Source organism: Diachasma alloeum, unplaced genomic scaffold, assembly GCF_001412515.2.
Source record: "Diachasma alloeum isolate Michigan unplaced genomic scaffold, Dall2.0 Dall_scaffold_00179, whole genome shotgun sequence".
Classification (NCBI taxonomy): Eukaryota; Metazoa; Arthropoda; class Insecta; order Hymenoptera; family Braconidae; genus Diachasma; species Diachasma alloeum.
In genome coordinates this window covers 2,588,449-2,602,706 of record NW_021680345.1, presented here as the reverse complement: position 1 = coordinate 2,602,706, position 14,258 = coordinate 2,588,449, and the positions used below count along the sequence as shown (strand labels likewise).

The window sequence follows — 14,258 nt, the reverse complement described above, 5'->3', positions numbered from 1 at the left end:
ACGATTTTTTCTTCGTTTTTTCGTTTTGTTTCAATAACTCGGGTCCCATGCAGCCGATTTTAATATATGACGGCTCAAAATTTTCCATTTTCTACAATCTATAAGAAGATTTTGGGTAATATCATGTTCAACCCCTCGGCGCTCATAATACCAAATTATAAAAAAAAAAAATTTGAAAAACTTGAATTTTCAAAATTATGTCAGCTTTTATTTTTCTCATCTTTTTTTCAGTAACTCTTATAATCAAAACAAGTATTTTGAGCTGTCATACAAGTTGGGTTCTGTCCTGGATTTATTTTATTATTAATAATTTTTTCTTCTCGAAATTCCGCGAATTTGGTCGAAACACCCGAAAACCACTTCGATTATGTATCAAAAAAATATGTAACATATAAGAATACATTTAAATTTACTTCATACTGTTTATAATCAAAGTAAATCAACGCCATTTTGAAGTATTTTGACTAAATTTGTGGAATTTCCACAAGAAAAAATTAAAAATAAAATGGATCTTTACGAAATAAAGTTCACGAAATTTTCCCAGCATGTTGTATTCCTCTGACAAGTCCTGAGCAAGATCTTTTAAAAAACCTCATGATGCTCTTCCTCCCAGAAATAGTCAGAAATAAATTCAAATGAATGTTTTAATGCAGTTATTTCCTGCAATTATTTCATGATGCTCTTCCCCCCAGAAATAATCGGAAATAAATTCAAACAAATGTTTTAATGCAATTATTTCCATTAACTCATTCCACAGTGTCTCCTGCTGACGATAAATAATCCATACGTAGAGCGAAAAATCCACAAACGTCACTTGATAATTAATACCATTTTCGTCTCGAGGTGAAATAAAAATATCAGCGAAGAATAAAAGAGATAAATTACGCATCCAGCGAGGTAGACTCTCAATTACACACAACGGATATTGGATGAGGCTAGAAAGTGACTCTCAGTGGCATTAAAAAAGCATCAAGCAGAATTAATTGTCTTCTGAAATATCCGATGGTATTTGCATCGCAAGATCTTGATAAAAAGGTTCATGTTCCCAGGATACTCGACACCAATACCGGAATGTAATTCCTCTTCATTTCTGTTAGCGAAATATTACATACTTGGGACTTTGGAATTGAGATGAGTGTTTTGAACGGGCGTACAGTGACACCGGAGCTTACATCTTCCTCGGAGTGAGACTTTATTTTAAACAATAGATTGGACAATCCAACTAAGATTCCTAAATCAATTTGTAAATTTTTCTGATTATTGAGATTATTGTCAGGAAAAGTAATTACAGACTAGAATGACAAGAGAGGTTTTCTGGGAATAATAGTTTTATTTGGAAAATGTCTCTCGAGAATTCTTCCTGAAGATTGAAAGGACACTGGTTTACTTTATCTTTCAGTCTATCCATATCAATAAAACGTGAAAAAGTTGAATGATTGAAGACTTTTTTCGATTACTTCTCTGAAGACAAATATCCTACTTTCATGCATTTGCAAGTGAAGGCTCGTTTTAATGTTGAATGTCCAAATACATTTTCATTCATTTTTTGCCTTTGTTTTTTTTAAGATAATTCAATTTTTCATAAAAAATGTTTCTTAACATTTCCTCCTGATTTCCTCTCCAAGTCTTCAAATCTTACTGCCATTCGCTTGAACTCATTTATGAAATGAGCAATCCACCGTAAAGCAGAAATTCAAAAGACATTTTTTTGAGATAAACAAATTTTCTTGAAAAAAAGTCTCGAAAACTTGTTCTGACTACTGAGGTAATTTAATGAATTAAACATTTGTTAATTAATGATTTATCCCAGTGAAGATTAATTTTCATGCTGAATATCAGAAAATATTTTTAATAAATAATTTCTCATCAAAAATGTTTTTCAATTTTTCCTAAAATCGCTCATCACCGAAAAAAATCTNCCCCCCCCCCCCCCCCCCCCGCCAAATGCTTAAATTTCTCATTCAAATATTTCTCCAATCTCCAGCACAATTAATCACAAAAATGACGCAGCAGAGGACTCATTAGTGGATGAGCCTGGCGAAATTCCGAAGGCTGACACCGAGGCCGCTAATTACGATCCATTCGCAGCACGATTATTGACTCAACGAAACTCGTACGAGGAAAAAATAACAATTCATACCTAAACGTCACTCAACCCACTGCAATAGTTCAAGTAAACTCCCCCATTTTCCCCATGATCATTGTCCTTGAAACCGGTGGATTGCGTCCAAAAGCCTGCGAAATTGGGGTGACAATAAGTAAGAGGTGAATTATCCGAGTAATTCCTTCGATTACAGTGACACCGCAGTGTTTATGCACCTGCTGAAGGCCTCGATCGGTAGCGGCATACTTTTTCTCCCACATGCATTCAGAAAGACTGGCTACGCTACGGCCCTTATATGCGCGGTGGTTACAGGCCTGATAAGCTGCCACACCGCAGTAATCACAGTGAGTTGCCGATGTTCCAATGATTCTTTTATCAAAACCAATTATCCCCTCTTTCATTCCACTCTCACTTTGTTCGATAATCTCAAGGATATTGGCGTCACGGAACTGGGTTTAATCGCTATCTGCGGGTTTTTTAATTGAGTCACGAGATTTTTCTTCATTGTATGAATAAAAAGGTGATGAAGAAAGGAATTGCAATATTGGAAATCTGGGGTGAAGGAGACTAGGAAAAATACGAAAGAACACTGAGAGAAAAATTGACATAGACTGTTGAAAGTTTTCGACTGAAGTTTTCCTTCTCAAAGTCCGGAAATTTTTATCGTATTCGAGCTTCACACTGAGAGAAAAACAAACACATTGTCAAACAAGTCTTGTTTGGGCCAACAAAATCGCTAGTTGAAAATTGCCAAAAAAGAATTTGTTTGTTTCGAATTTGAAAGTCTCAAACATGAATAATTGTTCTGCTTGTGATAGCAACGAAATATTTGGCTCAAGAGGCGGATAATTCACACCAGACGGTGCCTTTTCAGGAGGAAAATATCTCATATAGAGGAAAATTTATCAACAAATATTTTATCCCTAAGTTACAACATTGCTATTATATCATTATTATTGTTTTATTTAAGGGTCCATTCCTTGTCTGTGATTATTAGACAGCCGAAACGAAAAACTACTATCCCTTGTTTCGCATAAAACAACGATTTTTCGGGAGCAAAATACCTATGGGAGTATCGAATAACGAAGGAGTAGTGCTGGAAATGAAATTCGTCAAATGCTGCTTTCTGATCGTCGTGTTCCGTTCTCAGAGAACAATCATTGAAAAAATTCCACCTAAATAAGTCACATACAACTATCAAGCAAACAATTCCTATTGAAAAGTGCACGGCGAAGTTGCGTAATTTTCTCTAGAAATCGGCCTGATAAAAAACACATAGATTCCTTCACAGAATTAAAATAATTGAATTCCGACGAAAGTCCAACGAAATTTCTTATGTTGGAAAGCTCTAGATTATTCTATTAAAATTTTCGCGCGAGACCGCAAAACTCTCCCCAAAAAATTGTTGACCCTTAGAGAAAAAAGAGGGGGAAGCAATTTATTTTTCCTAAATGCCTTCTCCCCCCAGATATCCCCACACAACCTTCAGAACAATTTCCATTCGTCTCCCACCACCATGTAGCAACAAAAATAATTGTATTCATATCCCCATATGTACGGAGCTCCCCGACTACAAAATATCAAGGTAATGTCACGTGAGTCGTTGCATGAGACTCGATTTTATTGTGTATTTCAATCTCGTATGACTTTACGCAACGCCATCCTTTCTTTCCCCCTTTTTTCCCATTCTCCGTCTCCTTTTTATCTCCAACTACTCATGATCAGCTGTCTCCCTCCCTTTCCCATTCTCTGCATCGTTAACTCGTTTTGTCCGCAGGTGCAGTGCACCCAGAACCTATGCACAAGATCACGAAAATCATCGCTGAGTTTCGCCGAAACAGCTCGTGTGTCATTCGAGCATGGCCCCAACTGCATTCGAAAGTACTCAACAGCATTCGGTGTATTTGTTAATGTACTCGTCTGCTTCGTCCAGTACCAGACGAGCGTTGTGTACACTCTGTACATTGCCACCTCGAGCCAACAGGTGCGTGCACTGAGAGAAAAACAAACACATTGTCAAACAAGTGTTGCTTGGCCCAACAAAATCGCTAGTTGAAAATTACCAAAAAAGAATTTGTTTGGTTCGCATTTGAAAGTTTCAAGCATGAATACTCGCTCTGCTTTCGACAGCAACGAAATATTTGGCTCAAGAGGCGGATAATTCACACCAGACGGTGCCTTTTCAGCATGAAAATCGAGATACGCGGTAGCGTATCGGCCAAGTAAACGTTTTGAAATCTCAAAACAGGCCGAGAGCTACTGCGTAGCTATACACGACAATCCTACCCCCTCCACTACCACTTGATTCAATTATGTTAATATCTCATATAGAGGAAAATTTATCAATAAATATTTTATCCCTAAGCTACAAGATTTCTTGTCTGTGATTATTAAACAGTCGAAATGAAAAACTACTATCTCTTGTTTCCCATAAAACAAAGATTTTTCGGGAGCAAAATACGTATGGGAGTATCGAATAACGAAGGAGTAGTGCTAGAAATGACATTTCTTGCGTGTACAGAGTAGTTTTGTTTAAACTACTAAATCTATTTTTGCGACAAAAATTTTTCATTCCGACGCACTCTCTGCATGTTTAGCACAAAATAATCCTTTTTTGATAATTTTCAAAAAACTATTCTCTTCGCACAAGTAAGACTTGTTTGAGGACTTTGTCGTTTTTTTGTCCCAGTGTGGGGTAATTACTCGGGACACTGAAAAATGACCGGATTGCGTCAGGCACATGGCTTGGGGTCTCCGGAGAGACAGTGGTCAACTAGTTTGAATTTTTCTATCTTTAGTATTAAAAAAAGTGCCTGATGAAGTTTATCCGGGAATGAGTTATTTTTAGGGAACTGTTTTCCCGGCGACCGAATAGTATCAATACAGGGAATATACTGATTAAGGGGGGGGGGAGAGGTCAAAGTTGTCGAAAAATTTGCTCACGTAATCCTTGAACGACCCCTAATTAACGAGTACCCTTAATTTCCCGAAATTAAATGACCGAATTTTCGATTTCCAACTGCCTAAATATCCTGGCAACGAGTGCTTTTGAGCAACATAATCATTGAAATCTGTTCTTACCATTACCTCTTTATTATGTTCCCAACCGCAAAAGGGCAATGGTCTCGATTCTGACCTTCATTTTTAAAATCACTCGTTTTAGAGATAATTACAGATTTCACAAATCACAAACAGTTTATAGTGGAATTCGTCATATCTCGATCGTTATCTTGAATTATGTAACTATCTCACTAATGATTGATCTTGAAAAAGACTGTCAGATTGGTTTTGACGGAAATTTACGCATCTACAAAGGGAGTTTCTTAGTTTTTCGGTTTAAAATGATTCCTTCTAGACACGTATACACTGAGAGAAAAATATAATTCTTTTGACTATATTCCATCACCATCGTATTATAGTCAAAAAGTCCTCAACAATTTTTCATGGGTTACGGTAACTATGGCCGGAGAAGTAATTACTACAATGGAATGTAGTCTTTGCAACTATTTTATAGTTCTCCTCACGATAGATTTGTCGTGGTTACTTTTGAACTTTGGTCAGTTTAACTGCATTTTGATTTGCAAAAATTACGCTTGTGAAGTTACTATAATGTTATGTGCTGCATACAAAAAAAATCGTATCGTTCACCAAAATGCCTCAACTATTTTCTTATTGTAAATCGAACTTCAGATTTTTCTCTCAGTGTATATAATCAAGGAATAATGACTAAAATAAAACATCAAATGTGTAACTATGTTGGCCATTTTTTTGCAGAGTAAAAATTATCAAAATCCATGTTTCATATTAATTATAATGAATGGAACATGGATTTTGATAAATGAATGAAAAATGAATAGTTCCACTAATTATACAATTATTTCTAACGCGAGTCATTTTAGACAAAAATATCTAGAAAATTTTCGTGACTAAAACAATTGCATTCAAAATTATGACTAGAAATATAAATAAATAATATTTATCAGTGAATTATTATAATTTGAATAATTTATACATAAAATTACGATAATAATTGAATTATAGATATACTTAATTTATATTTCCGATCATAATTTCAAATGTAATTGCTTCAGTACCGAAAAAGTTTTCCAGATATTTTTGTCTAGAACGACTCGTGATGCAGATAATTATAAAATTAATTGAAGTATTCATTTTTTCGATTACGTTCCACCACTTCAATACAAAATGATGGAAGTCTGCAGACGTGCGAACATAACATGACTTATTATCATTATCCTTAAGCAGATTTTTATCGCGGAAAAATAGCAAATCACCTCCCACCGTCATTAAATCCTGAATTATTCATAAAATTCTCAATATCCGGAGTGAAGCAGATAGATTTTTTTCTACTTGAAGGCAACACCACTCCCGCTACATTTCCTCACAAATTGATCCGCTCAATGTTACACCAATGATTCACACTAACAACCTGAGGATTAGGTCGAAAATGTCAAATTACCTCTCTTCTCTTTTCAAAACTCTGATTCACTAATTCCACACTCTTGACATCATCACAAAAAAATGTAGCGCGTTTATGAAAACAGCATTAACCCAACATTTCAAGCGTGAATTGCGATAAGAAAATACGTGATTTAAGAATTCACCGAAAATGACATCAATGTTATCTGTTTGAAAATAAATTTCTGGGCCTGTAAAAGAATTCGAGAGAAACGACAATAGGAAATTCTAGTACATTTCCTGGAAATTCTATTGCATTGGTGACAAATTTTCACACTATAGCGTAAACTGCCCAGTAGATGGACGTTTGTTTTTTAGCAATTGAAAAAAAAATTGATCGAAAAAAATCGTCGTGGAATTTCATTGAAACATTATTATTTCAACAATCGCGGAAAAAAGTTGCGACGTTTTTCGATAGAATTTGCAAACGGAATAGCAACTTTTCAATAGAAATCCTAACGAACCTACTAAATTGTTCTATTAATTTTTATTGAACGTTCCATGTTTATAAAATCTCCAACGACGCGGAGAAAAATATTCAGTAAAAATTACGGAACTCACAACTCGCTCACCGATTACGGAATCGACTCAGAAAATTTAAGTGACGGCATCAGTAAAAATTACGGAGCTCACAACTCGCTCACCGATTACGGAATCGACTCAGAAAATTTAAGTGACGGCATGGTAATTTTTCACAGGAGATTCAGATAAAAATTACCGAACGCTCTGGAAAAATTCCGTGACAGTTCGGTAAAATTTCCTACAACCACATTTCGCTCCGGAATCGCGGAAAAGATACGTCATTTTTATTAAATATTTCTCTCCGTGGATGGGTGCATACGTCAAAATGAAAGAAAAAAAAGACAAGTCATTTCCTGTGTCCGAGTCCCATTGTACGAGATACATCACCGGAAATTAAGTCCACGTGCCGGGGTAATTGTTATCTTAATCAATTCTTCTATTTACAGATTATCGAGCACTTCACAGGAATCAATTTCGACGTTAGAGTGTACGTCGCGACGATATTTCCGATTTTATGTGGCCTTGCAATGGTCCCAAACTTCAAGTATTTAATACCTGTTTCCGTCATCGGGACTGTCTTGTTGTTCCTGGGGATAATCGGGTCTTTGATTTATTTCATCGAAGATTTTCCCGAAGTCGGGAGACTCGAGCCTTTCACCGGTATCAAGGGAATCCCAATGTTCTCCAGCATTTTTCTCTTCGCCATTTACAATATGTCGATTGTTTTACCACTGGAGAACACGATGAAGAATCCCAAGAGGATGGGAAAGATTCTGGCGACCAGTATGATAATAAACATGTTTATTTATGCGATCTTCGGGTTTCTGGGGTACAACAAATACGAAAATTCTTGTGACACTGTCATCAAGAATTTACCTGTTGGGGAACGGTACGTTATCGGTTATTTTATTGGTCAAGGGGTGAACAGTGGAAGATAAGAAATTGAATTCTACACGGAGAAAAAATGTTGAGATAAAATTTATGAAAATCTCAGGCAATTGTGAACGAAATTCCGTTCTAGGTTTTTCTTTACTGTATGTTAAGGGGAAAGATACGAAAGAATACACGGAGAAAAAAGTTGGAGAAAAATTAGCGAACGAGCCAAGTAATCGTGGAACGAACTCGATTTTCCACTGAAATTTCCGGTAAGGGTCTTGGAAATTTCTAACACGTAACATTTCCACTGAAATTTCAAGGAATTTTGTCATTGAGAATTCATAATTTCATGGGAAAATCCGTGCGAACTGTAAATTTCAGTTTTATTTTTCGGGGAAAATGAATGAAAAGTCAGGAAAATTCAGAGGAATCGCTCCTTAAATTCCACACTCCTCTGAATTTTGAGGGAATTCCTTCAAAAATTCCTGGAATTCCAAGAATTTTAAAGAAATTCCCTAAAAATTCAAGGGAGTTTTGCAGTGAAAATTCATTTTCACTTAAAAATTCATATAAATTGTGACGTCTCAGTCTTCCAGCCACTAAAAATTGGGACTTGACCTGAATTTTTATCGAAACATAACAGTGATCGATTTTTTTCGGATACAGTAGCGCGGATTTTTAGTCGTAATGTTTTTACCTATCGAAACGTAAATTCTCCATCACATAATGTATTTTTTTATACAATTCAATTTCTGTCCACCATTGCGACTCGGACAGTAAATTTTTTTTTGATTTTTCAGATAATTTTTTCTTGCCTTTTCTCTCCGTGTATCCGAAATATCTCAGAAACGTGCGTTTCGAGAAAAAAATGGGATAACCGTATTTTGTGAAAAAATTTCAGAGCTACAAAAAAGGTCTTTTTGTGTTTTCTCGTAAACCTAATGAGTTCTGAGATATTTCAGAAATAATAGAGATGTAATTTTTGTAATTATCAGCATTTACTGCACCACTTTGTGGCAGATTTGAGTATCTAATCCAGTGCTGAGTACTCTGGCGATAATACGTCAGAGCAATCACTTGAAATTTGTTACGCGGGAATTTTTTATTCGATCCATTCACTGATTGCCGGGGCACCGGCGATAGAATCTGCGATTTTGTTCCCCGAAGGATCGAGTAGTGGAGTGTTGGAGTAGATAATTGCCAACCATTTCTATTATTTTGAAGTTATCTCTGGAAGGAGAAGGTTTATCGAATTCTATCAAAATGCTTTCTTTGAGTGTAATGAATGTCACGTTCTATAAACATGACATTCACTACGAAACTAATAACTTTACGTGAATTCATAATTGTATCGAAAATTTTCTCTATAATTCCCTCGGCATAAAGTTCTCATTTTTTTATTCCCTCGTTCGAAAAATTAGAGCAAAAAACGTAGAAAATTCAGGTCCAGGAATTTCCATAACAATTGTAGAAGAATGAAATGTATAGAAATATCAGACCTATTTATTTTTTTTACAAGAAATTAGTTACTGAATATTTTTATTTGTTCCCAGAAGGATCGAGTAGTGGAGTGGTTGGGGTAGATAATTGCCAACCATTCTGTTATTTCAAAGTTACCTCTGAAAGGAGAAGGCTTATTTAACTCTATCAAAAGAATTTTTTTGAATGTATTGAATAATCAAATCAATTCAGTAAAGAAATGAAATGCATTAACTAGGAAATTCTATAGAGAATTTTCTCTATAATTCCCTCGGCATAAAGTTCCCAATTTTTTACTGCATTTTTTTTATTCCCTCACTTGAAAAATTCGAGCCAAAAAAAACGTAGAAAATTCAAGTCGAGGAATTTCCATAATAACCATTTTAGAAGAAAGATCTGATCTATTTATTTTTCGCCACAAATTTGCTATTGAACTTTGTTATCTGTTCCTAGAAGGATCGAGTAGTGGAGTAGGGGAATTAGATAATTGCCGACCATTTCTATTATTTCAAAGTTACCTCTGAAAGGAGAAGGTTTATTGAACTTTATCCGATTAATTTCTTTGAATGTAATAAATGTCATGTTCTACAAACATGATATTCACTACAAAACTAATAATTTCACGTGCATACAAAAATTCAATAAAGAAATCGAATGCATTAGCTAACAAATTCATTTGAGAATTATTCCTACACTTCCCTCCGCATAATGTTCCCAATTTTTTTACTGCATTTTTTTATCCCTTCACTTGAAAAATTCGAGCCAAAAAAAGGAAAAAATTCTAGTCCCGGAATTTCCATAAAAACAATTTGAGGAGAATGAATTTCGTAGAAATATCAAACCTACTTATTTATTTGTTTTACATAAAATTTGCTATTGAACATTTTAATTTGTTCCCAGAAGGATCGAGTAGTGAAGTGGTTAGAGTAGATAATTACCAACCATTTCTATTATTTCAAAGTTACCTTTAAAAGGAGAAGGTTTATCGAACTTTATCAAAATACTTCTTTTGAGTGCAATGAATACAAACCGCAATACAAATGAATTAAAGAATTAGTTTAGTAGTGTCTTCTCAGTGTAAAATTCGATAATCCTTTGGAATTCTTCAGTTCGCATGAACTCCTCTGAAGTTCTCCTCTCCAAAGACATTTTGAAACGAGAATGAAACCAAACGTCTGACTTGTCTCGAGTCCCCCAATACCACTAAACCACAGACCTCCAATAATAAAAACACACCCAGTAATATCTCTTTCTTGTCTCTCGATCCTCACCTTTTAGCACAGCGCAAATCGTTAAAATCATGGTAACACTGTCAGTGGTATGTACATACGGCCTTCAATATTATGTGCCAGTTACCATTCTCTGGCCGATAATTGCGAGAAAAATCGGAAGAAATCATCAGACCCATGAGATCATTTTCCGTCTTCTCGGCGTTATTCTTTCATGTAATGTAACAATAACATAATCATAATCGGCATTGAAAACATCTGCACTAATTATGCAAATAGCCACCGTGATATTCTACATTTGCCACTCATAATAAAGTTTAATTTATGATTTCTAATTGCAGCCCTTCTGGCAGCAGCTGTACCACAAATGACGTCATTACTCGGTTTATTTACAGCAGTAAGTATGACAACCGTTATGCTTCTGATTCCTGCGGCAATCGAAACATCAACAATGTGGAATTACAACGATAATCGAAAGTCCTTCTGCTGTCTACTCATCAAAGACGTATTAATTTTTATCGTCTGGCTGCTAATGCTCGTGAGTTTATCATTTCCCACCTGCATTCATTTATTCTCCCAATGATGAATATTTTGTTTCATAATAATTTCGTATTATTCATCGCAATCAATGTGCGTCAGGCTATGTATTCATCATTCATTTCTGTTTATTTATTCGTCATTGAACGAGAGAAATTGCGGCCTTTGTCGCATTTTCATTTTTACATTTTTCTACGGTGACTTGGGGTTATTAATTGAGAGAGATAAGTGTATTCTGCATTCGATGATGAGCCGTTGGGCGATTAATGCTCTGATTCATGGGTTTCAGGTATTTGGAGTGGCGCAGAATCTGGAAGAAATTATTCAAAGCTATGGAGTTGATGAGGAGAATATTGCCTTTTGTTGAGATCCTTCAGTTGTTGTCATGAGATTGATTGTAGTTCTTATTGTTATTCGGTTTGGATTGGGGGAATGGGGAAGTTAAATAGAATATGATGCACTAAAAAAAGCTTTGTTTTGGGAGTTATGATCTCAATTGAAATTAGTGAAAGTCTCGAATGAGTTTTTTCAAGTTGAGAGAAGTGAATTGTTTTCAATGGCTTAAATCTGAGAAGGTTTGCGCTCACGGAACTCGGATAAATTCTCAGCTACCATTATCGTTCCGCGTTACATCGTGAATATATTACATATTGAAACATTAGAAGTGCATAAAAATCGTGAAAACAAGAAATCATGGAAGATTGACGATTCTTCTAAGTGATTTTTGTGCGTTCATTTGCGACAAAATTATACTTGAGTACAAGAATATTTTAAGGCATGACACATTTCTCGGGCCACGTCTGTTGCGATGCCTGGGAGAATTATGGGATTGGAGAAAAATTATTCGTCCCAAGTAAATTTGTTTCAGATATTAGAATTTTTTCTCAGCGCAGTCTTAACTTGAGGCTTTCTAAAGTCTCAACTTGAGAGTTTCAGAAGGCTTAAATTGAGATCGCGACTTAAGATGGTCAGGGTACAACTTAAGACTCTTGAAAATTTTAAACTCGAAACTCCACTTAAGGTGTTTCGGTTGAAAAGTCAAAATGATGAAAAAAAATTGGAAAATTCGTGGGAGAAATTTCTAAGTATGCTGCATCATTGAGAATTCTATCAATTTTCTTCAGATCTCAGTTTCAAGAAAAAAAAAGACATTTGGATGTTTTTGTAACCCCTCCAGCTATAATCTCTCTGAGGTTACCCCACTCTCAATTAGGAAAATTTCAATGGCATCCAAAAAAATAATGAACTATTGAGGAAAACCTAGTGGGTGATAAATCAAATCTGTCTTGAGAAGACGTATAAGGTTCAGATTTTTTTCAGATTTCATAAGAAAGTTATTTGAACAAATGATTCGGAAAATTATGAGTTTCGGGGCAATTACGCCCTCACCCACAGGCGCGTGATTCGAATGTCAGCGAGCATCGTGAAATGCTCTTCTACTTTTGTAGTCGAATATCAAACCTTTCATTTGAGCCCCATTTGACCCTAATTTTCCGGACATTTTGCAATGATTTTATTATTTAATTTTTGCAGGTCTGAATTTGAATTTCGATATTGAACCGTTAGAAAAGGTTTTAAAAATCTGAAAAAAATAGAAACTTTACTTTTGGAGAAAAATTGATGAAATAATTAAATAATTGTAATTTTTTACCATTACGAGCATTTTCTATTACAAATTTGTAAATAATAAATTTTCCACCGTAAAAATCATTTGTTCGGAATCGTAAGAAATTTATTCATGATCAGAATTTTGTCAGAAACCTATTTTATGCCTAAAACAATAAGGTTTTCGAAAGTTTAAACAATTTACACCATTTATTTATAATCACCGATTGTAAAAAAAATAATACTTGAGTATAGTAAATAATACTTGAGTAATAATTCTGGGCCAAATGGAATTTTAATGACGATGACATTCATGTTTTTTTCCAATTTTTCTCACGCAATCCAATTGACAAATTTCATGATTGAAAATGGTTCAATCTAAATTTATTCCTTGGAATTCATTGTCGATAATGGGAAACCTTGACTGTAATTGAAGAATAATTAATTATCAAGGTGTATTATCACCATCTTTACGATGACATTTGTGTTGACTTGATAATGACGTCGAACGTGACTAAACGATAGGTTGGAATTGAGTGGTTTCACAGAGAAAGATCTCTTGACCTCCCATCGTTAAAATAATTTCAATTTTCATCAGTTGATTTATTAGTATCAATTAATTGATGTAATTTATTGTCACTGAATTATTGATTATTACTATTAAACTGGGCCTGGCGGGGTAATTAATTGTGCTGATTCATTAACCTCATTATCATTATTTCTACATCGTCGTGGTAATGATGAAGGATATGACAACTTAATCAATCACGCGAAATCTCGGAGTTCATTGGTTTAGGGCGTAATATTTTCAACGTCGTTTTCTAGGAGAAATGTATCCAGATTAGAATTTTTTCCGAAATCTGTAGAGACTAACTTTTGGGTGGTATTGTCTTGGAATATACATTGTTAGAAAAAAAATGGAATTTCATGAATACGATTTAGGGGAAAAAATCATGAAATTTCAGGTTTCACTGAAAATTCAGTAAAATTTCAGAATTTTAAGCAGCATAAAGACGAGAATTCCTCAATTTATTTGAATTTCAAATCTCATATGAACATTCAGTATCAAATTACATTAACTTTTCAATGAAATCTGAAATTTCATGATTTATTTTCAGAGAAAAATAGAACTGAAATTTACAGTTCTCTTTGATTTTTCCCCGGAATTCTCAATTTTCAATGACGAAATTCCTTGAAATTTCCGTGTTAATGAAATTCGAAAAAAATTTCCAAAAACTGTACCGGAAATTTCAGACAAAAATTTTCAACAGTGCGCCTTAAATACCCGATTTCCCTGGCTACACCTAAAACATTGAAAATTTATAGTCGTTTCCCCCCGAATCGAATCCACCGCCACTTCTCCGAAAATTCCACCTAGACTATTCCTCAAATTCCACTGCTTTCCAAACAGCACAGAAGTTTCGTCGTGA

General features: G+C 34.8%; 1 protein-coding gene across 1 annotated transcript in view; it reads left to right on the top strand.

Annotated features, from left to right (window-relative positions):
* LOC107042544 overlaps positions 1 to 11,699 on the top strand; it is a 119,757-nt gene extending 108,058 nt beyond the window's left edge. The window contains exons 6-11 of the mRNA XM_015263612.2: positions 2,298 to 2,448; positions 3,882 to 4,088; positions 7,549 to 7,991; positions 10,736 to 10,902; positions 11,028 to 11,224; positions 11,513 to 11,699. Of these exons, the coding sequence (XP_015119098.1) occupies positions 2,298 to 2,448; positions 3,882 to 4,088; positions 7,549 to 7,991; positions 10,736 to 10,902; positions 11,028 to 11,224; positions 11,513 to 11,590 (1,243 nt within the window). The 3' untranslated portion in view covers positions 11,591 to 11,699. The remainder of the gene's footprint in view (positions 1 to 2,297; positions 2,449 to 3,881; positions 4,089 to 7,548; positions 7,992 to 10,735; positions 10,903 to 11,027; positions 11,225 to 11,512) is intronic.
* Positions 11,700 to 14,258: the final 2,559 nt, after the last annotated feature.